A 24554-nucleotide genomic window follows, 5' to 3' on the forward strand; every position below is an offset into this window, starting at 1 on the left:
CTGACCTGTATACCCAGTCCCTCCTTTGTCTCCCTTGGGTCCTTCAACTCCTGGCTTGCCGGGCATACCCTCATGACCCCTCTGACCCTTCTCTCCAGGTGATCCCGGGAATCCTGGCTGGCCGGTCTGACCCTGTACAAGTAGAGGGATTGAGAGGAATGCTAATTAAAGGCAGGTAGGTGTTTATTATCATTGACAGGAAGAAATCAGAAAACATAATGAAAGTTCAAAGATAATATTTATCACACTCGTACTGACAAAAAAAAACTTGGCCCATTCCATCTCTGGGTTTCAGTTTACATTCTTAGTGTTTCCTGCAGGCAGACAGCATATACCAGACAATGGTAAGGGCACCAGCGATTCTTGTAATTGTTACACTTTAAGTGTACTTCAGATGAGTAGTGGCAGTCGAGACTCTTGACACTTTGACAAATACTGAAATGAAACTGGAGCTAACTAATTCAAAATCACAATGACATTATGATGCAAATTACAAAAAAATATAATTTTATAAGTGTTTTTGAATTCTTCCTAAAAGCTTACTGAAAATGAAAGTTTAAATAAACACACTTTTCTAAATTTGTAAAAAAAAAAAAAAAAAAAAAAAAAAAAATTCTAAGTATTGTCCTCGCATCAGTTCTGCTGATTATGCCCATTTAAACCATCGTTGCCTATGTTCAAATTGATACGGCACAGCCATTCCTAATTTTATAGAGTGGATTACCCTTTCTCCTGGATGTCCGGGGATGCCAATACCTGGCTCACCAGGTGATCCGCTATCTCCTTTTTCTCCATCTGTGCCTCTGAATCCAGGATGTCCTGGTGTACCAAAATCTCCTTTACTACCCTTTGGACCAGCCCCACCTGTCCAAAACACACACACACACACACACACGCACGCGCACACACACACACACACACACACACACACACACACACACACACACACAAGTTTAGGAAACGCTATTAACAAGAAACACGCTTAACTTAAATATAGTGTTTCACACTGTAATTTAGGTTTTCCCTTGCTTGAAATATTCTCAATAAAGCATCTTACACTTCTTACCGGACTAAATACCATGTCTGTAATACATATAATATTTTTTTTTACATTTACACACTGGTTTGCATTTCCATGTCATACAATTAGTGTGTTTTATTTGTGTGTATGTACCTGGTATTCCCATCTCTCCCACAGTGCCTTTCTGTCCGGGTGTTCCTATATTGCCAGGCTCTCCAGGAAAACCAAGATCTCCCTTTTCACCTGAGAAATGTCAGTGACATTGAAGTTGACAATGACATAATACAACACTGCATACAGAAAAATATGTAACACAATTGAAAGTAAATTTCCCGTGTCCGGGTGAGTCACCTGGTTGTCCAGGTAATCCAGGCTCTCCATCTTTGCCCGGCATTCCAGGGTCTCCTTGAAGTCCACGGTGGCCCTTCTCTCCAGTGATCCCAGTGTTACCTGATGGGAGAACGGAGTTCAAAACAAAAACCACACACAGGCACTGAGGTATGTCCTAAACTAAAGAATATACAGTACATAATCACCCATGTGCTTGTTTATAGCAAATCTCTACATAAAGACCAAACTCTGATAAGGGCGGGCGATATATCAAATATTATCAATGTTTCGCGGCTTATTCTACGTGGGATGTATTAAATGATAATATCGCGAACACCGAGTAGGTGCAGTTACTCTTCACTACAGCTGACGTTAACAATCGTTTGCATGTATGAGCTGAAACACGACCAGTTTGTTGAGACATCCAGAAGGTTTGTCACATAGAGATGAAAGTTACAGACGAGCTCGAAGTTCATGTGTCACTGCTCCAGTACAAAAGCAGCCTGCAGCCACACGCACAGTCAACTAAATCAAAATATGGGTTAACAAGTAAAACTAAGCATTAAGCAGCTGATAGTTATGGGTGAGTTCATAAATTCAATCTGAAATGGTCATCTGAGATGTTGTTTAGACACAGTTTCAGTTTCATAGATGATCTCTATGATCAGAGATGAGGGGGCCGTAGTTAAACTACTGCACAGTAAAAACACTGTCAAAGAAAAAGTCCTGTTTAAAATAATGCTGCTGCAGTTTTCTACTCAAGAATGTTCATTTATATACAGTACATGTTGTGGTTTTTTTCAAAAGAAAATCCAATAGAACCAATTGGATTGTCATTGAATAAAAACTGTTTTGTTAAATTTAACTTGTGATTTTCCCCTTTTTTACCTGCAATTTTAAAACTGTTCCAATAGAAACCACTAATGAATATAAACAAGCATTCTTCATACTGGTGTTATTTAATGCATCAAAGACTTAAATGAATCACTTCTGAAGTGCTTTAGAGAATATTTCAAAATATTGTGATATATATAGCGTATCGCGATAAGGCCTAAAAATATTGCAATATCATTTTTAGGCCATATCGCCCGACCCTAAACTCTTACTGAACCACTGGCCATTGTGTATGTTTTATACCTATGTGTCCGATGTCTCCTTTCTCCCCCTTCATGTGCTCCATGTCAACTTCACTCATGTTCCCAGGAGGTCCCTGAAGACCTGGCTCTCCTCTTTCACCTTTAGATCCAATGTCTCCAATATCACCTCTTGCTCCAGTAATACCAGGATCACCTGAGATGCAAGGTGGTAACGAGAATCTTTTATTGCTGCTGATGAAGCTGAAGAAATCCTAAAAAGCTTGAACTGTGAGAACAGTTACAGAAGAAGTACATTTTAGAGTTTTATCATTCAAAGTTCCTCACCTCTCAGACCAGGAGGTCCAAATTTACCAGGTGATCCAGGAAATCCTGGTACTCCCGGTGTTCCCATGACCCCCATTTCACCTTTAAAACCTACACACACAAACACATTAAGATTACTGTTACTAGTAAAGGTGAAAAAAAACAAAATATTAAAAACGTGGGTAAATCAGGACAATATTCATTTTCACCAGATCTTTAAACAACAAAAAACGTCATGTTATACTGATCACTCTGCTGCCCTGGTTTTTTCTTAGAAATACTATTCTATGTTGGCCTTGCTGTTCTTTTTTTTTGGCTTTCCTTTGAAGAAATTGTCAGTAAAACTCAACATTTCTGTACAGATATTTGACATTAAACATCCTCCAGCTTTTGAAAGGGCATAATCCATTCCTTACTTTGAAGCTTTTATTGTGAAGCATATACAGGTAGAGTTAAGTGTTGTTGACCAGAGTTTTACCTCAAACAAAAGCACTGCAAAATAGATGCATTCCATTAACTTCAATGTGTCTAATGGACTTAAATGTGATGGCAGCAAAGATGGCATGATCAGTGACTGAATAATGTAAATGCAAATGCTGATTTTTTTTTTATTTTTTTTTTTTTTTTTTACTATGAACTGACCTTTGTTCATTTATATAAGTGCAACATTAACAAAAGAAGAAAAACAAAAAGTAGAAAGACCCCTACATACCCAAAGACACTGGTTTGTTTGTCTCACCTTGGTTTGTTTGTCTCACCTTGGTTTCCAATTTGTCCATCCCTGCCTGGTAAGCCTGGAGTCCCCTGCTGTCCTTTTGAACCTGGGGCTCCGGGGAACCCAAGGGTCCCCTTCTCTCCCTGAGGGCCCGGCATGTCTAGACCAGGAGGACCTGGGTAGCCCTTTTCTCCTTTTACACCTTCCCTTCCTGTACAACAAACACACACAAAATATTTTGTTTCTGATTTCCACAACACCAACTGAAAGTCAGAAAAAAAGAAAGTAAGCATCAAAAAATAAATTCCTCTTTTCCCAGCAGACATTTGGACTTCCCAGATGTTAGAAAGTTACTTAGGATTAACTGTTCTGTCCAAATGCCTCTGTTTGCCATAACGGTGTCAAAATAAATCAGTGTGCACAGAACCATAAAACTGATGCAGCTATGTGGAATTCAGCCATGATTTAACTGTGCCACTTACACTTGTGCTTTCTGTACTGTGACATGTCAAAATAACTCCTGTGAAAAAGGCTTTCATGTTTCTGTGCTGAGTTTGTGCTCACCGTATGGTCCAGGCTCTCCAGGTGGTCCTTGTGGTCCGGGAGCTCCAGACGAGCCTTTTCCTGGAACACCTGGTATGCCAGCCTGTCCAGGAGGCCCTGGAGGCCCCGACTCACCTATTTAAAAAAAACAAAACAGAAAATATCAATCTTGGTACAGAAGACGGGCCTTTTTTTTACTCTTCAGCATGGACTAAATCCATTGAACCGTTAGAGCAGAGTTGTTCTATGTTTCCTGCAGTACCTTGGATGCCCTGAGATCCGGGTGGTCCTGTCTGCCCTTCTCGTCCAGGAACACCAGGCAGTCCAATGCTACCCTTCTCTCCCTGGTAACCAGTGATTCCTGGGTGACCCTGTGAACCTTTTGGACCTGGAAGACCCCGTCCAGCTTCACCCTGCAAGGTTTAGAAAGAAGCACTGAACTGCAATGCAATTCTGACACAAATTTTAAATTATCTCCAAGGTTATTGTGTCTATATATCAGATAATATTGTAGTTGTGGTTGCTAGATTTATTGTATTAAAGCCGAACAGTAGGACTAATGCATTTGTTTGTTGAACTGTCTAAATGGTCAAAATACGATGCGTTGAGGTTTTTGTTGATTCCGTTGCACATTTTTGGCACATGCAGTATATCTAGTTTACAGCATGTGTCACTTTATAATTAAAATATTAACTGAAGTATATATGTTGACAAATACACACTTTTTGTCCAGGTGGACCAGGTTTTCCTGTCAAGCCATCCTGTCCTGTTTTTCCTGGCTCTCCTGTTAATCCTGTAGCTCCTGGAATTCCACTGATTCCTACAAACACGGACCAAACATTTGCGTTTCATTTTATTTGCTGTAGTGCTTTCCTCTTGTGCATGCTCTGCATAAATTCATTATTCACATTTTACTTCCCCATGCTTGGGCAGGAAGATTGGGATCAACGTTTTGGAGTAACTAACCTTTAGGACCAGTTGGGCCTGGAAATCCAATTCCAGGAGGTCCACTTTCACCTTTGTCTCCAGGAAAACCTGGCAACCCTGGATCTCCTACATGGCCTCTGTCACCTGCAATCAATGACACATTTACATTTAAAATCAATATTTTTGCACTGGAGTTTAAATGAAGACATGCTGACTATGGTGTTGCTCACCTTGCAGTCCAGTTATGCCGGATTCTCCTCGTGGTCCAGGGACCCCCTGAGGTCCAGGAGTGCTCACACCTTGACCGGGCTCACCCTTTAAACCTGGTTGACACAATGTTATCAGTGAATTAATGTACTCAATAGGTGTGTGTGTTCAGCATCAGTGTATCGGGTATCAGATGAGGCATTAAGATAGTTTGACTTTACATCTTTTAGTCCTTCACTTTACAGTGTAGCTCTCATGCCTACCTGGTATTCCAGGAGTTCCAGGAAGTCCCTGTCTTCCCTCACTGCCCTTCTCTCCGGGCTCCCCTGATCGGCCAAAACCTGGCACACCAGGTGGACCCCTCTCTCCTGGGACCCCAATAAGACCAGGGTCTCCATCTAGTCCACGTTCACCCTTGATGCCCTCACTGGCCTAAACACAAGATTAGACAAAAGGAATGTCAAATTGTATTTGCTTGTAAAAAAGCTGACAATAAATCATAGACTGAATGCAAGAATGACTTAAATTTAAACTTGATTTAAAATTAATTTAAAAAGGATGATTGTGTAAGTGTAGAATATGTGCAGCATTAATGTTTGGTGTCTGAGCTCTAACTTCATCGCTCATCCCATGGAAACATCAAACTCAACTCAGAAAGGGAATGCCAGACTCAGAGCCGACGGGTGGATGCTGGATTGGAGCTTTTGAAATGCTGTCAGCGATGGCAGCCAGCAGCGGCGTAGCCTCGGGTTGTGTACATGTAACATGTAAATTTAGCAGCAGATTCAAGTTGGGCTGCTTGAAGTAGCTTGCAGGTTTTACTTCATAAAAACTTTTTTTTGTCAAAAGAGGAATCATTTATTTTTAGGGTACTTGTGTTTCACAAGAGTTAAAACAACTTCTACTTATTATCCCCTCATAAAGCTGATAGTGCGATATGTTTGCAACTTATTTACATGCCAAATAACTTAAATTTGGAGTATTGTTGCAATGATGAATGTAAGTCTAATAAGTAAAAGTGAAGTGCGGTTTCACCTGCACCAGAGTAACATAAAAGTTAAGTTATTTTTTTTTCACAGGCCATTTCTTTCCTGTCAAAGCTATTGATTATTTGACAGACAGTTCACTACTAGCGGAGCTCCCACTGTTCTGATAAAATGAGCCTTCATATAAAAACACACAGGTGAACTTACAGGTTCTCCTTTGTGTCCATGTTGACCCGGGAAACCATCTCTCCCTGGTAGTCCATCCAGCCCTGGCTGTCCCGGTGAACCAGCAACACCAGGAAGACCTTTGTCCCCCTTCAGACTAGGAGCTAAGAAAATATCTCCTGGCTCGCCAACAGCACCAGGGGTCCCCATCAACCCAGGTGTTCCTTGATTACCCTGCACACAGGTGAGAAAAAAAATTATGTGCAATGAATGTCATTGACATACTGTATTCTGATGGTTGTGTTCCTGCTCAAATTTTCCTTAACTGAACAATGAAAACTTTCCTCTCCGATTTTGTTGTTTATGTCTGGACATTATTCTACTCACAGGTCTTCCAGATTGTCCGGGAAGTCCAGAAAGACCCTTTTCTCCTTTGCCACCCACTGGACCAGGAGGTCCTGCCAGGTGAGAATGGACATTGCACATCTGTAACTTATCAAATACTCATTAGTGTGTCAATACACACAAAAAAATTGTTATAATATGATAAGAGACACATGGTTGTTTGAACAATATAAACTGTAAAAAGTTGAGGTCAGAAGCACTCAGAAGACCAAATAAATATACAAAAACATGTTTGGACGTGAATCACACACTCCATAAAAAAAAAAAAGATACCTGTAGAAGGTTTGGGGGCTATAACACTGTACATTTGGTGGCTGGACATCACCTTTTTATTTTAATGTTGCCTCACCTCGCTCTCCTTTCGGGCCCTCGGGGCCAGGTATTCCAGCGGGGCCAACGCCATCACATTGAGCACAGGTATCTCCTTTGTCACCTAAAGTTGGGCACAGAAACGTCAGTAAAAAAAATATGGTGTACACACAGCACAGGTCTTAAATATGTGGTCCAGCAGCAGTAGTGATACATGTGGTAAATATCCTTACGAGGATGTTACTACAGATGAGATGGACACATTTTTAATATAATTTTATTTGATTAATTCATCAATTTATCGTTACCTTTCTGTCCCAGTTCCCCTTGTAATCCTGGAGGTCCAGCAGGGCCAGGAGCTCCCCTCTCAATGTCACATTCATTGGGGTCAACTGGGCGGACCACACACACACACACACACACACACACACACACACACACACACACACACACACACACACACACACACACACACACACACACACACACAGTAGATAATTAAAACATAGATACATGCTGTATTGAGGTGTCCCTTGTTGTCATCTTTTGAAATGACTGTAACATTCAAAGATCAGACATACTTGGTTGTCCGGGTGATCCAGGTGGTCCACTGAGCCCTTGTTGTCCTGGAGGACCAACAAGAGACTCTCCCTCTACACCCCTGTCTCCCTTTCCACCCACATCTCCCTTCGGGCCCCTCTCTCCCTGAGGTCCTTCAATGTGCCGGCCTGAAGTAAAAGACAAGAAAGCCAGTAGGTGTTATTTAGGTTAGCATGTATCTGACATGTGCAAGCTTCATGTCTTGTTGTTAGTGTTATTTTACCTGGAGGACCTGCCTCTCCCTGAGGACCAGGAAAACCTGCAGATTAAGAGAAAAACAAAACATGGGAAAGGAAAAACATGGATATCATTGGAACTGAGTGTTTTTGTGTGGGGGATTTACCATACATGTGGGTATTTTATAGCATCCTTTTACCTTTTTCTCCTTCCAACCCTGGGAGACCCAAAGGGGCCTGGAGGGCCAGGTGCACCACTACCCTAAAATTACATATTTACAAAAATTAAGGATGCAGCTACAACATCTGACAGTTAAAGGGTAAATTCAACAGAAGTTAGATGTCTTGCAAGAGACAGATTAACAAAATAGTCCTGTCTTTAGACACTATATGAACAGCTAAAGGTAAAAAATATATATATAATCTGGAGGTGTTCATTTGCTCTTGAAGTCCCTTGTAGGTGAAGTTCCTTTGATTGTGAATCCCACATTTCCCATTACTCAACTCAGTAGCATCTTTTGCTCGATCCTCCCTGTCTGATAAATGCTCAGATCTTCCCAAATTTTTTTCTTTTTTGCTAAGCTTTTTATCTCCAAACTCAAACTGAGACTAGTCAAGTAAAAGTCATAGCCAGGGCTTTAAAAACACTAGGGAATCAAATTTCCCCCCACTGTATTTCAATTTATTTATTTGTTCCATTATAGTTTCTTCAAATTATATATCCCTATGTGACAAATACTTTTCCTGATACAGATTAATTTCATGCAGAGACAATCACGAGACTGTAATAGAAGCTACAGGCCACATCCCACTGAGTCATTTTAAAACCAGTGTATTGTTCCTTTAACAGTCTCTCACTTTATAACAAAATTAATATGTGGTGACATCTGCTGGTAGCTTTCAGAAGTTCTGTTTGTAGCTGATGAAAAAGAGAGCAAGCTAGAGATTCACATAAGTTACTGTAAAACCAAAGGAGAGAGATCACTCACATAACCAGGTGGTCCTTTTTCTCCTTTTTCACCCTGAAACAAGACAAAGAATTTAGTCAGTCTGATCAGGAATTCCTTTGATATACATTCATTTTGAAGTTAAAGCCTTAAATTTACATGATCCCACATTAATTAGTGAATTAGTTACCTGGGAAGCGGGGTATCCAGGAGCTCCAGGAAAACCTTGTTCACCCTGTATGAGAATATATTGTACTTTAGTGATACATATATTATACAATGAAAGAAAACAGCACTGCACAGTAGAGCAGGGGGATAATACAGTAAGTACTACTTACCTTTAGCCCATTGTCTCCATCTTTACCAGGTTTACCCTAGATTACAGGAACACACAGTCTGATTAATTGTAAAAGTGACTGACACATTGAGCTGATTCTCTATAAAATCAGCACAGATACACACAGAAAAGGACACGGTAACTGAACTTCCTGCGTCAGTTATGATCAAATTATACCATCCCAATTAGACACATAAGTTGAGCTACGTACTCTTTGTCCATGTGGGCCGGGATCACCTTTGACACCATCAAGATAAGGGGTGCAAAAGCCCTGCAAAAAAAAAACAACAGGTGTCTAAAAACAAAGTAATAGATAACAAATAGTCTGTGTACACGCTAAGTTTCACACCTCAACATTGGAAAGAAAAATACTTACTTTTTCTCCTTTATCTCCCTGAGGTCCTTTGTACCCCTACAGGAAGAAAAGCAAAAACACATGTAGGAAACAACACATATACAAAAGTAATCTTTTTCATATACACAGATATTAAGTAATAAAACATGAAAATAGTGCCATTTCTTTTGAGCTTGTAAAGAACTGAGTGAGTACCGGTGGTCCAGGTATGTGCACTGTGATATGTCCTCCTTCCACTCCCATCGGGAGTCCAGGGGGGCCCGGTGGGCCCTGATATCCTCGGTCACCCTGCAGGCAGACGGCAACGTTCACAACAACAGCGGCCACAGCCAAATACATTTTCAAAAAAACAATGTAAAAAATGTTTTATTTAAAAATCAAATCAACCACTGAAAATCAAGGCTCTCCAAAACTAGCAATATAGTCTACAAATATTCCTTAATGCATTGAGAAAATTATTTTACTTTTCATCTGATTAAAGCGTAACAAAAAAACAACAACAACAACAACACTAGATTAGACCAATAAAAAGACAAAATTCCAATTTTCCTTCCTCAAACTATTGAAAAAGAAAAAAGATGGATAAAATGATTCTGCAACAGGTGTAGATGGTAATTTACATTATAGCTCAGTAGTAACATTGTAATAACTCAAGTCATACTCTCATTGGCAAGAAAGTGAGTTAATGGAAAAAAAAAAAAAGCAATACATGTGTATAACTGAGGAAAATTAACCCAATAATAACATGTAATGAGTGGGGTAACGATAGGCTTAAAGAAAAAAGGTCATTAATAAAAAGACATGGAGGTAAGGCAATAACTTGGTAAGATGCTAATAATTAGTGGTCTGTATTGGGATAATGTTTTTGCAATAAAGATTTCTTGGATTTTGGGTTGTAATAACGTCCACAACATGATGAATATGGTGTTGACCTTAACAATCACATGAAAACTACAGGTTTTAATTTCCCCCTTGTTTTGTTTCTTTTTAGTTAAAAAAAAAATGAAAAAAAAAATCTCACCTTATCTCCTTTCTCACTCACAAAGGCCAGCTTGTCACCCTGCACAGAGGATGAAAAGAAAGTTCGAATGACATCTCAGCCAAGTCACCATGTCAGAAAATGTTGGCGTTTTTATTATTGTTAAATCTCTACTGTATGCATAATTAATCTTACCTTCTCTCCAGGAGGGCCAGGGGGGCCAGCGTCACCCTGTCAAACAGTGACTCAATTATTCAAACAATTACTAGTAATCATGTAAAAGTCTACAGATATTACATTTTCTAATATGAGCTCTGAATTGTTGGTGTATCTTCAAGCATTTATGCACCTTTGAAATTCCTCAGCAAATTAAGTTTTTCCACTGAATTCGTAAAATGAACAGTTCATCACCGATGGAGTAACTCACCTTCGGTCCCTGGTAACCATGGATTCCTGGAGGTCCGGTAGGTCCAGGAGGGCCAGGTAATCCCTGGGAGAGGAAGTGTGGGAAAAATACTTTACATCGTCTCAGGTTGTTTCTCAGTCTTTGCACATACATTCAAGAACACACACACACACACACACACACACACACACACACACACACACACACACACACACACACACACTACGTACAGGTGTTCCAGGTACACCAGAGAATCCTCTCTCTCCCTTCATGGGGGTAATCCCAAACACACCACCAGGGTCACCCTGAGGGAGACAAAACAGAGGTAAATGCTCTGATAGATCACATGTCCCTTGGCAGAGAAAGATGGGGGGGGAGGGGGGGATAATTCACATATATTCTTAAATAAGATGTAAAGTTTCATGAACTTCAGCTCACCTTCATTCCAGGAATTCCTGGGATGCCCTGAGAAGCGAGAATAGAAATAAATCTATACATTAGATGTTCTCACAGGAAAAATATTTACATTTTAAAATACCGCTTAGTTGATGTATTATGATTTGATGTATAAATCTTCCAGTGTTTTGGTTTTAATTTTAGTTGCATAATACAGCGCTACAAACTGGACAAATCCCCAAAATGTTTGGCAGCTACAAGACAGCTTTTCTTAAGAATGTTTGATGGTTTTCACAATGTTTTCACAGGTCTCTACGGATAAGTGAGCAGTGAGCTGTCAGTGGTGTGCTGCCTGATTTTTCACGCAAACTGTGGTTGCTTACAGGAGGCCCTTGAAGACCAGGAAAACCAGAAGTGCCATCCCTTCCTCTGTCTCCCTGAAACACACAAGCAACACAGTGAGAAGGGAAGAAAAGTGTTTAGTTTGGAGTGTACAGAGAGTCTGGGCGAACAAATCTGCTTCGAAACACACGATAAATAGAAGTGTCTTACTTTAGTTCCATTGCATCCTGGGATACCATGCATACCAGGTGGACCATCGTTTCCATTGATGCCCTATGAACGAGAGTACAGAAATTCAAAGAGACAATTATTAGTTATATGGTGACAACGTCTCCCCAGCTTCCTGACCATTCTGCCCTGCTGCAAGCAGGAAACTTCCCACAGACATCATCCAAGTTAAAATGGAGACTAATAATTATCAACATCATCTAAAACCGAGTTACATGCTTGACAACATTGTTACTGTTACAAGGTGAATTTACTGGATTGTTGCAGGATGTGAGACGTGAAGGCAGCTCAAAGGAAACTTACTGGTAGTCCTGGGTTTCCTGGGAAACCTGGCAGACCAGGAGGACCCTGCGAAATCACAAGCACGTCAAATTTTCTCTCTCATGACAACACAACAACTTGAAGACGAGCAATAATTTGGGAACTGCAAGTTTGTATCATATCATCTTCTTATATTATAATTTAGATGGTTAGTTACTTACTCGTACACCTTTCAGTCCAGTAGCTCCAGGCTCACCCAGATCTCCCTGATAGACAAATGACATCATAATTAGCATAACACAGAAAAATAGTTCTGATGACCTTGAAAAATGTTCTCAAAAAAATATGAAATGCTTCTGTTATACTGAGTAAAGATCTGACAACGTGTAGACATAGGATGGATAATATTAGCTCACCTTGAGCTTATTGATTTTAATGTGTGTAAAGCTGCAACTATTAGTAAAGAAAGCGAAAACTAATCAGCAATTAACATGAGAGTTGAATAATCGTTTTGATTATTTTTAAAGCAAACATTTCTAAAATGTGCTGGTGCTTCTCTCATATGAGGATTTGATATTTTTCTTTGTCCTAGATGATACTAAACTGAATATAATTGGCTTTTAGATGTGAATTCTGGCTGTGAAACATTACAACCATTTTAACACCTAACCGATTAATCAGGGAAATACTGTGCACTAATAATTAATCAGTTCTAACCCTGAGTGAAACGTAGTACGAACCTTGGGGCCCATTGGCCCTGGAGGCCCCTCTGGTCCATGCATCCCCGGGAATCCCATATTACCTTGAAGACCAGGAAATCCACGCTCACCCTGTGATGCACAGGAAGACATTTTAATGACATAAGGACCAAAACGCAAACTCCAAAATAACAGTTCTTTCTATTCCTCTTCTTCAAGTTGGCATACGATACATGTATGTTCAGCCATCGGCAAAACAGCCAATTCTTAAAACATATTTTTTTCTGTATATTTTTTACATTTTAACTAATTATGAAATCTCATAAAAGCATTGTATTATTTCAGTTTAATCAATAACAAATATTGCATCCTCCTCTTGTGTCTGTCGCAGTGTCCTAAAACTGACCCAGATAGACTCTACTATCTGCCACTAGATGGCAGCATTGCTATCAGGGAGAGTCATTCCTCAATAATCTTCACAAGGGAAGAGAGCGATGGGTAAAACTTGCCAATAAATAAGAAACCATCCATATTGAAAGTATTATTTTAGGATTGATTTCCACTCCCTAACCCCAACACTGGACTCACATTAATGGGGAGAAGCATTGCATGTTGACCTATAGATTCATATTATATTTATAAATCTATTTTCATAGGGTTACCAGGGCAACTTCTGTTTTGCGACATCAGGAAGTGATATCATCGGAAAAAAGGCTCACATGAGACTTTGGGGAGGATCTTTAAGGTTTTTCAACAACTTTGAAAACACAGAGGTGCTTTGATTCCAAAGCGATTGGCCGTACTCCACTGAACACAGTCAGTACATCTGTTGTTGTGAAGTGAGCTGAATGTTAGGCTTCTGTTGCTGCTAGAATGAGCCATTAAAGGCTGGACTGTTGCACTGAGTGGTCAGATAACACCCTGCAGCCGGCTGATAAAGCTGAGCCAACACTAGTTCACCTAAACAGCAGGAGGTGCAGTGAACAATAAATGTACAGAGTTGCAGTTTCTTTGAAGCAGTGGTGACATCATACAACTATGTCTGTGACCATTATTTTATTCATCTTTATTTCATTTTAGAGAGGTAAAAGTGTATTCCATAATTTATTTGTGAAAAATGCAGAAATAAGAAACAAATTCAGAAAATGAACCTAAATTGGTGGAGAAACAATGTTTTGTTTTTTCATTCCTGGTTCCTGTCCTAATAAACATCCCACATTATATCTTATCTTGATACTCATGTGGAAGGACTGACACCAAGGTTTGGAACCACTGTGTCATTGATTGTTCTAAAATTAAAGTATTTATTTTTAGACAACCAAAACATTATATCTCATATATCAGGCTCCAAAGGCAATACCTGGTATTAGGATAAGTGCCTTTTCAATAAATCATTATAAAAGTGAATATATAGTGATAATAATATTAATAATATGTTCAGACTTATCTTTTAATGACTGTTTGTTTTTGAGGTGTTTTTTTTTTAAACACAATTAACCGGATAAAATGCTGTTGGTGTGTAAGCAGCTGTCTGTATGTGTTACAGCAAAACTAACTTTGTCCAAGTCAGCTAATATCAACTTTTCATGTTTCTGCTCAGTGATTAACACTAATGCTGAAGTGCTGACAGCTCAGAGGCTCCCAGCCAGTTCGTGACTGGTGCCCCCACCGCTTGTACATATGTAGCTCAGAGCTTCCCTCCATCTGATGGGAATAAGACCTTCAGCCCAGCTGTGTGTCCGGACACGCTCTAATTCAAACTGATCTTTGTTCCCGTCCTGGGCTCTGCTCCGTGACTGAGCCCCATGCGCTACTTTTCCACCCAGACCCGGTTCCAGTCTGTCATGTAATAAATACATATAAAAAAAATCTCACCTTTGCTCCTTTCACACCACTGCAGTCACATTTTCCACATGATGCTCCGCAACCCTGTGGATGAAGGAACACATCAAAATAAATGATCCATCACTTGATAGACAAAACACAACTGGGCTTAGCTGTAAATCTTTTGTGGCCACCTGGTGGCGGCAGAAACAATCTGTAAACATGTTATCATTTTTAAGTTGATATGACCATTGTGTTAGCAAACTTTATTTATTTTAAATATCCATGACACTATCATTCGTTTGGCATTGTGTTTCTTGCTTTCCAGGACATGTAATAACATTGAGAAGAAGATTCACTCTCCTTTTACTGAAGAAAATAACTGGTTCTTTAGGAGCTAAATGCTCACATGTTTTCACAAGGTAGTTCCCATCTCTTTGTGTTGTTTGGTACAGAGCAGGTTGTTTACAGTAGGTTTATTTTGCTAAATAAATACCTGCCAGCCATGTCTAAAAATGACATTAATGAGAACAATGACAGTAAACTGAAACAGGAAACATTCAGGTAAAACAAAAAAAAAGAAGAGGCAAATTTGCCGGAAGGTTCGAAAAAGCTTCACGGAGCCAAAGACAGCTGCAGATTATTATCTGTATGGGTTCAAACCACAAGCTACTCAAATGACATGCACTTTATCAACTCATAGAAATATTAACTGCAATTTTGCTGATGATATCGTTGACAGTGAAGAAACGTAATCAGGTTACTTTTGAGCTACATCAAGCGGCCGTCACCTATTAGCTTTGTAGAAATATTTGCAGGCTGCAGTACATCAATACAGCTGGCCTCAGCCCTTCACCCCCCCCCCCCCCCCCCTCCAACCCTACCCACTCACCTACCCACCCCCCGCTACCCCTGCCCTGCTTCCTCTCCTCTGGGGTCTCCAGAGGCCAGGGCCTGGGAACTGGCCTGCACTGCCTTGGCTCTGTCTTCCATTGCTCCTCTCTTCCTTTGCTCTCCATCTTCCAGCTGTTGTTAGACTCACGTGTAAGGCACCCAGCCAAAAGCCTGTCAAGGCTCTGGAGCGCTCTGCAGGCTTGGGAAGAGAGCGCACAGCTACACTGCCCACACATATTTCTGTCTGTCTCTGACTCACATACACAACAAATAAACGGTTCCATTACCACTCATCTTGATCCCTCTCCCAACTTTCTAAACATGACATTAAATTCACAAGTCATTCATAATTCTGCATTTTACTTTAAATGAATATCCGATCCAACCATTGTCCGTCTTTTTATGTTCCAACAGACCTGATAACTGAACCAATATGTGGCCTTAAAACCATGGGAAACCACAGCAAACAGATTTAATTCTCAGGGCTTTGAGTCCCAACTGCCCACAGTCTGTCCCACTGCACTTGTTCTCCTCTGTTTGCAGTGTGTTGCACATGTGTGGCCTACTGCACTTTGCCATTTCCCATTCCTGCTCTCTGAAACACCTCTCACTCACTCCGTCTCACTTTTCCACCTCTGGTTTCCTAATGTTTTGTTTTTTTCCCAATGAGGCCACAGTAAAACGTAAAGAACACCTGCTTCAGATCAGATTAGTGTCATAAGAGGAAACGACTATTGACTCTGAGAATGAATCACATGTGTGTTTCATTGTGGTAAACCTGCCGGCTCGCAGCCTTAAGGACGCCTGGTGCTGGATTAACGTGATTTTTGTTGGCATTTCACCAGGGGAGCAAAGACCTGCTAATATAATGGTAGAACACGTTACTTATCGTCAGCACTGCTGATCACACCTGTTCATGGAAAAGTATTGATGCTCTCCGCCTGTCTCTGAAATGTTCTTTGTTTCACCGTCCACTTTAAGACACAACTTCAAACATTCCTGCATGTTGGAGGGCATGAGCAGGGAACCCGAACCTCAACCCGACACGCACAATGAAAAGCTTCACCCTCTGATGTCTACCGCTGGATCTCCAAACAGCGCAGTAATCTGCAGGTAGATCAAAGAACTGTTTTATGTGATTTCTTCTGTTTGTTTTGCTTCTACATCCACTATGCATCATCGTCATAAACCCAAACACCAGATGGGAGCGATGGCACAAAGACCCAACTGACATCTGCACAAAAAGAGTGTCTCGTTGATGACTCTTGCACCCACAGATTGGACGATTGTCTGATTTGGTATCTGGGTTTTGGAGGGAGAGGAGATCTTATGAGGACCTTATCATATATATCCTCATGTACGACTATATAGGATAGTGATGGCACTGATCATCTAAGAAGGAAACCATTTCTAACATGAATACCTTTTCTATACATCACAGAGATAACAGGCAGATGAAAGCCGTACAAGTATATTTCAGAGGAAGATTTTCCAGGTTTTACTTCACACTACATATATCTGACATTAGCGACACACCGGTTCAGTTGCTGGATGGGTATTGGCCCCAATATTGGCCTTAGAACAGATAGGGGACCACATAGACCTGATCAACCCACACATAAAGCTTTTACTTTATTCAAGGACCACAAAAAACACAATCTTATAAAATGTTAGAATATTTCTAGTTATACTCACAGAGTTGTATGTAAACTTTCACGAAGTGATCCCCATTCACCGTCTAACTGGGTCGATAGGCTGCATAATGAACACATTTACTTTTGATTTTACTCAAGTAATATTTTAAACGTTGTATCTGTACTTGAGTATTTTCACATTCTGGTGTATTAATAGTACACGTGCACATGTGATTTTGCTGGAACTAGAGACTGAGAAACTAAAGAGATGAAGATGAGGTCACTGCCCAAACATCCTGATCTTTCACAGAGCAAACAGACTGAGAGGCCTGAGGCTCTGCAGTGATGAGTGTTAATGTCCACTGTTAATATCCAGTGGCTGGCGAGTCACTGAGCTCTGGGGGAACTGAATCAGATCCAATAAACTTCTGTGGCAGACTGCCTCGTGTGTCTCTGGACTGTTTATGTCGTTCCAAACTCTGGATGGCAGGTCTGGGTGTCTCCAAACTGTGAAAGATCAGTATGATGTGTGCTGGCCGATTGTTTACATTTACTGGGCAATGCGTAAAACAGTACCTTATCATAATTGTCTGTATTTTGACGGAGTGTTTATGAATGTTTACTGAGGCTGGAGCTGGCAGAGAAACACAGACCTGGAAGTTTGCTTTGACAAGATATGAGATAGACGCAAAAAAGGCCAACAAGAGAAGAGCGGGTGTAACTACCGTGATTTATTCGGTGGCACACAGAGGCACGTTCACAAGCCTTCATAATGTGGATTAAAGTGTCTCGGTGCTACGTGTCAGAGGTGGTCCAGATGACATCGGGTCACGCCTCTTCCCAAAAGGCCTGAAGTTTCAGCAACACTTGCTCGAGATGTCTGATATCATTATATACATAAGTCCGGCTGTGAGATGAGCCCGCGAGAGAGAGGAAGTGATGAGTAATGTTTGCTCTCCAGATTGGAGGCCTCAGCCAGCAGGAGATGCCGGTCCAAAGATCCTGACATTAACACAAACAATCTTAAGGTAAACCAGGCGTGAGCGTATAGAGCTGTTACATAACTGGATGCTAATAAGAGCTTTAGTAGTGTCATGAACGACTCTTACGAGATCGCTTCCATAGATGAGCTTTATACATTCCTCCCAGCACTGCAATGTCCAGTTATTGTCTGCAGCTTTCAGTATTATCTTCTGTCTTCCTTAACAGGTGGAGCATTCTTATTTATCTGAGCAATTTTGTAGCTTTTCTGAGGCTTTTCATTTGATCAAACAGTCCTTCTCAGCAGCTTGGGTAAATAGAGATTTACATGTGCAGAGGAAGATTGAGAGAGGCAGTCTAAATCTCCATGGTAAAAAATAAACTTCCATCTCTAACTGCTAAAACAGCTTGATTTGTAGCAGTTTTGCTGTATTAATATTAAAACCATAACTTTATTGCCGTGTCTTCAGTGAGGACAGTTTAAAAAAAAAAGGTTCCACAACCAATCAATGCAGTATGCGCTTGTAACCACACAGAATCAAACTGCATTCCTGACCTCACGATTCTCATGAAACATTTGTTACAGACTTGAGAGCTCTTGCCTAAATGTTGCACTCAGGATATACAATGGATGGAGAAGGAAGTTATTTGCACAATATAGAGGTTTTGTCACAACAACTTTTTCCAAATCTACAAAGAGGGTCTCATTCTTTGCGGCTCACCGGTGACGACTTTGTCCCTCGGTGCTCTGTGGCTTTATGATTCACGACCTTGGTTCTTCTTGTCAAAGTGGGCAAATCCTCCCCCTCACGCACTGCAGCCAACCTCCAAATATGGCAAGTGTACTGCAGTGGTTCCTAACGCTTTCTTGTAGGGAACAATTACAACATTTACACGAATCCAACCCTACTGAACCCTTTTGGTGTGTAGACTTCATCAAATGTATTACAGCAGTATGAATTATTACCACATGGGGGCTAAACCTGTCCATCCCTGCAGTGCTCCACATTAACTGTACATTTACAACAGCTGTTTCACAGCATCTCTCCTTCCATGTTAAAGGAAACAGAAGATCACACAAGCATCTGGTCAGTGTCATCTGCAGACTTTTCTTTACAACGACATCACATTCCCTGCACATTCCTGCCTTAACCTCCCACTGCTGCTGAAGTATCCTTCAATTCTCCAGGGATTCCTGGTTAGTTGAACCCTGAAGTGTGGGAGGTTTTCTCATGTCAAACCCACTCTTCTCCTTCTCTTACACATCTATTCAGTGCACACACAAACAAATAAAAGCCCAACGTTCAGATAATCTTCTCACATGATGACTATCCAACAGCATCATGAGACTCAGTCCAGGCATTGCAGTTATGGTACTTATTACTGTAAGAATTGGATTCAATTGAACTCCTGTCCCTGAAGATACACAGTTTCGAATCAAATATACAAAAACGCATCTGCACACTTTATAGTAAAGTCACATTTTTAACCAAAGTCATGCATCATCAGGAAGTGAGTGCTGTGGATGGCTCTTTGTTGCCTTTATCATTGTTTTCTGGGGGGAAAAAACTCCAGTTTTCCTGGATCAGCAGTGTGAAAATGTAGAAAAAGGTTTGACTGTGGAGTTCCTCCTCAGTTATCTCCTCGGCTGTGAGGGAGCAGAGAGGAGTCTTCCTTCCACATTGATAAAGATTTCACTGAGGGGCAAAGCAGATAACTCAGTTGTACAGTTATACTTTTGTTGAGCATGCGTTCTATCCCTTTTACAATTTAACTGTAACACCTCGTACTTAAGTCTATAAACTCCTTTATATCATGCAGTTAGAAAGGACAGGTTCCAGTTTTTTCATATCTAAGTACAATATTGACAGTGAGTTGAACATTTGGCCGGCATTCATCGCCAGTTACGGACAGAAATAATAACAACTGACAAAATCTCTGCCTCTATTCTCCTGACTCTGTTGTTTTGCTTTGGTGTGCAGCAGAAAACTGAAACTGCCCCAAGACTTCTCAAACTATTTGTGCTCAGACACCAGCTTCACCGTATGAGGTTAGCCATATTGTTGCATCACTTTGTTTTGTGTTTACATTTTGTGCTATGATTTGGGCGTTTGGCTGTTTGGCTTCTCAAGTTGGCTCATCTAATTACTCTTGATGACATCCGATGAAATTTTGGCTTTGGGTGTCCCAACAGTAAATATTGTGCAACAAGTTGTTAAAATATAAATGTCTCACAAACATCTGTCTTCTTTTGTGGACTGACTAGGTCTTACTGAAATAACAAGTCAAATTATATTTTTTTCCTGAGTCTTACGAGCTCCTGTGTCCTTTTAAAGTCAACACAATCCTCACACGGAGCACACATGTTTTAAGGTAACCTATACAGAGTCTTCATTATGAGCCATTAAATAGGACAAATCTATATTACAGTCAGTTTACTTCAGTGGCAAAGATGTTTAACCTGTGTTAGTCACCCCATAAAGACATACTCATGGCATTAAACCACAGATCACGACTTCCATGTGGAGACAATCAGGATAGTCTTACTCCATAAACATCGGGAGGATCTCACTTGGCAGCAGGGCTCATTAAGCAGCATTAAATGAGACAGTTATGGAGCACAGTGCGAGACAGACATCACAGTGCCCAGTAATAAATGTATCAGCATCAGCTGATTTTAATGTCATGAAGTCGTTATGAGATCAGTGTCTCTGTGCTGCTGGCTTATTCCAGCTTTACAGTGGTTTTCTGTGTTTATTTGTGTTTTTTGCTCGTGGTATGTTAGATCAACTGACCACAAATATGCTGTTTTCACAGCGGTCCTCAGCTTCACAGTAGGGAGGAGGATAAACACAGGAAAAAACTGAAATAATAAAAAATGAGTGGAGGAGGATTGATAAGTTATTTCAGCGGGTGCTGCGTGGATCTGTGCTGCTCTAATATTCATGGCCTTCTCTGGTACTGAGGCCAGGATGAGAGAATAGAAGTGGAGGAGGGGGGTTTTCGGTCTGACTGCCATACTTGGAAGACGAGGCTCTTGGTGCAACGCGCTCTGTAAACAAGCACGAGTCTGCGTGAGGGTGAGCTGCACGTGCACAAACTGGAAATGACGTGAAACAGCATTCCATTAATGACTTAGATAACAAGTTAAATTGCTGTTATATGTGACAGCTGATGTGAGCTCTCAACTCATGTTTTCAGTGCATAAAATGAAAGAAATGAATGAAATTCAACTTATGTAAGCTTTTCATCACGTAATATAAAGAGCAATATCCAATGACATGTACTACACTGCATTGACAATAACATTAAAATGGATATAAAATATAGATTGAATATATACTTGAAACTGAGTCTTAAAACTAGTTTGAAATGTTGGGGAGATAAATTTATCAGCTTCCTTGCTGAGAGTAAAATGAAAAGATGGACAGTACTCGTAAATCTATAATGCTAACTAATGAGACAGTCAACAGCAAGTTAGCGTAGCAGGGGAAAAGCTACTCTGGCTCTGCCCACAAAAATCGACCTCTTTGCACTTTTAAAGCTTTCAGATTTCATTTGTTTAAATCTCATAAAAACTGAAGCATAGTTTATGACAAGACAGCGTCTTTTCCCAAAGTCTTTTCCCCTTCTGTCTTCGTGCTAAGCTAAGTTCGCAGCTCCTGGTGAGCTTTGTATTCGCATGAAAAGATTTATCATTACAAATGATACACAGCATCAATGCTCCAGAGAAACACAAGGTCACGTCGAGAGTCATATATATAGCTAGAGACATATTATATGAACATTCTGCAATAAAACCAGGCTGTGTTTTCTGCTTCCTGTATGTAAGGGAGTCCTGTAGCGCTTAGTCGCTGAGACCAGCTTGATGTAAAACATGCCCTGTTCTGGCTGTAGGCAGCAGGTATTCATCTACACCACAGAAATAATTCAGGCCTCCTGTAACCAAAAGCAGATGTATCTGCAGAGAGCTGTTCACACACACACACACACACACACACACACACACACACACACACACACACACACACACACACACACACACATGGGCCCAACTCATGGCTGCACAAAAACTCACAAGAATGAGCCTGTTAGCAACAAACACACGTGATGGATGTTAAATGAAATGAATACCAGACATTTTGAAAATCTGTGCAATCATAGAACGTGGGCAGGATCATGATCTTTAAGTTTCCCTGAGAAAATCTGCACTTCTAAGAAAGACACATCCTCAAACCCAAGTTATTGAGCAGAGTTAACAAACACATCGGTCAGTCGCCACTCTGCTCATGCATGACCAAGCGTGACCAGGTTAATGCTGCCTGTCATCAAATTTGGAGCCAAGACACCCAAACAGCTGGAAGTGGGGGGTCTCAAAGTGTAGCATCGCTATCCTAAACGAAGATCATATCACCGCGGTATCTTCAGGATCTAAACGGAGAGCTAACAAGTCTGCTCTAATTCAGTGAAGGCAAACACGGCCGGCAGTGGACAGAGTAACAAACACAGCTTATCCTCCGAGACTGCAGAAATTACTCAACATGTCAGCGGACATTCAACATTCAGCACTGCACAGTCGTCTTCAGCAGTCCAGCACCAGCCATGTTAACTGTCAACCCAGGAATTCTCACGAGCAAAATGAACTCAGTAAATGGGGAAAATTGTTTTACACAATTTCTCAGGCTTTCCTGGTTGTCACAGTGATACTGTTTTATAGATTAGACTCAAGTCAAAAAGTTCAATGAAACAATATGATTGTAATTTACCATAATGCTTTACTCGTCATGACCGACACCGAATACAGATGATTGTCTTTGATTCAGTTCGATTTTCGAATTCTGCAACGCGTTAATGCTTTGAACAGATCCTATGCTGTGTATTCCCGCCTTAGATTATAAAGGTCGCTGACCTCTCTTAACCAGCTAGTGCATCGGCATCCCATCTTGACCAGTCACATGACCCTCCCAGGATCATCCTGTTGACCTGTAACCTCTGGACCAGCGATTAGTGGGGATTTAGACACTCAAGCAGAGCTTTCAATGTAAAGGTCATCTTGATAACTCCGCTCCTCCTCAGTGTTTGAGTGTGTGTGGGTGTGTGTGGGTGTGTGTGTAAGGATGTGCAAGTGGATGAAATGTTACCTTGTTAACAAATTAAGCCAGACTCCTGCTAATCTTTTGGCCTCAGAAGGGACTTTCCAGCTCCAACCACTGCACACACACACACACACACACACACACACACACACACACACACACACACACACACACACACACACACACACACACACACACACACACACACACACACACACACACACAAGTACTCAACTCTTGCCCTCAAGCCGGCTCTTTGTTTTAAACACGTTCCAGCACAACTGCTGTCTAAAGAAAAAAAATCACAAATCTGGCGAGCTAACTGAGATGGTGTGCCAGTGGGAGAGATGGGCTGTTCGGTTGCCATGCAGAGCTCTGTTCACGGGCCCACACATCTCTGGTCTGGGCACTTATTGTTCCACACAAGTGCAAAACAAAACATTCCTCTATAATCCCACAGGACCAGGATTGGTCAAAAACACACACAAACATCAAATTGAAAGCTTTTTCTTGTTTGCTGATAAATCCGTTTGAGATGTCTTGATCTGGAAATAAACTATGACAATAATGCAGAGCGGAGTTCGCACATTTTCTGCTAACAAATCGTCTTTTGAGGCAAAGTTAAGAAATGGTCAGGGGGTGGTGATGGAAGTGGGGGGGGGGCAACAATCACGTTGTTGAGATGTTTGTTTGCTTTGAGAAGGGGCCAGTTCAGTTCATGTGCACTTCAGTTCAGCCTGTGGCTCCTCTGTGAGTGTGCCACAGGATATGGGATTTAGGAAGCCATTCTTTCTCTAAGGGGGAAGGCCTCTTCCTTGCCTTTTATGCTCACAAAGACAAGAAGGGGTTGGGTCGGCCTTGCGTCTCTCTCGAGTGCTCTGGTATCTGGGAATAATGTGAGCACATGAGGAGAAGGAGTGACCTCCGTGACTTGAACACTCTCTAAATACTTCCAACCTGAAATATTCTCACAAACTAACGTCTTTAAAAATCAGGGAAATATGTTATTTCACCCAATTAGATTTAAAGTGACAAACTGGCATCTCTGTGAGGCTGTATTTACGGGGGACAGTAGAACCTTCAGCTAAATGCTAGCAGTCGCTGATATTAAACTGGTGTAGTTTTCACCATTTTCAGTTTACCGTGTAGATCTGATTGAAAGATCGTTAGTTTTGCAGATATTTGGTAATCAACCAAAGTACTGGACAAAGTAACATTTTGACATGAGTAAAAATCAATAGATCATTAAAGTCAACATAATATGTATTGTCTGGGCACCTTGAATGTCTGTGCAAAAGTTTGTGTCAGTCCATTAAAAAGATTTTGAGCTATTTCAGGAAGTGAAAACTTTCTGAAAAGTTAGGGAACACCGCCGGTTCAACCCAGGACCCC

The 24554-nt window shown here is 40.9% G+C and overlaps 1 protein-coding gene across 1 annotated transcript in view; it reads right to left on the reverse strand.

The window, feature by feature from the left end:
- Positions 1-24554, reverse strand: part of col4a1 (collagen, type IV, alpha 1) — a 40627-nt gene that overhangs the window by 6741 nt on the left and 9332 nt on the right. The window contains 38 exon segments of the mRNA XM_069154044.1: positions 6-132; positions 725-864; positions 1175-1264; positions 1373-1471; positions 2489-2641; positions 2773-2862; positions 3510-3677; positions 4031-4144; positions 4272-4422; positions 4732-4829; positions 4976-5080; positions 5167-5259; positions 5407-5575; positions 6337-6528; positions 6682-6752; positions 7049-7132; positions 7317-7400; positions 7590-7736; positions 7832-7867; positions 7985-8018; positions 8020-8046; positions 8774-8806; positions 8922-8966; positions 9070-9105; positions 9280-9339; positions 9445-9480; positions 9619-9711; positions 10445-10483; positions 10598-10633; positions 10830-10892; positions 11039-11113; positions 11247-11273; positions 11588-11641; positions 11757-11819; positions 12078-12122; positions 12257-12301; positions 12776-12865; positions 14609-14662. Of these exon segments, the coding sequence (XP_069010145.1) occupies positions 6-132; positions 725-864; positions 1175-1264; positions 1373-1471; positions 2489-2641; positions 2773-2862; positions 3510-3677; positions 4031-4144; positions 4272-4422; positions 4732-4829; positions 4976-5080; positions 5167-5259; positions 5407-5575; positions 6337-6528; positions 6682-6752; positions 7049-7132; positions 7317-7400; positions 7590-7736; positions 7832-7867; positions 7985-8018; positions 8020-8046; positions 8774-8806; positions 8922-8966; positions 9070-9105; positions 9280-9339; positions 9445-9480; positions 9619-9711; positions 10445-10483; positions 10598-10633; positions 10830-10892; positions 11039-11113; positions 11247-11273; positions 11588-11641; positions 11757-11819; positions 12078-12122; positions 12257-12301; positions 12776-12865; positions 14609-14662 (3166 nt within the window).

This window comes from Embiotoca jacksoni, unplaced genomic scaffold, assembly GCF_022577435.1.
Source record: "Embiotoca jacksoni isolate LCO1_2020_lvr unplaced genomic scaffold, fEmbJac1.0.p SCAF_2, whole genome shotgun sequence".
Lineage (NCBI taxonomy): Eukaryota > Metazoa > Chordata > Actinopteri > Embiotocidae > Embiotoca > Embiotoca jacksoni.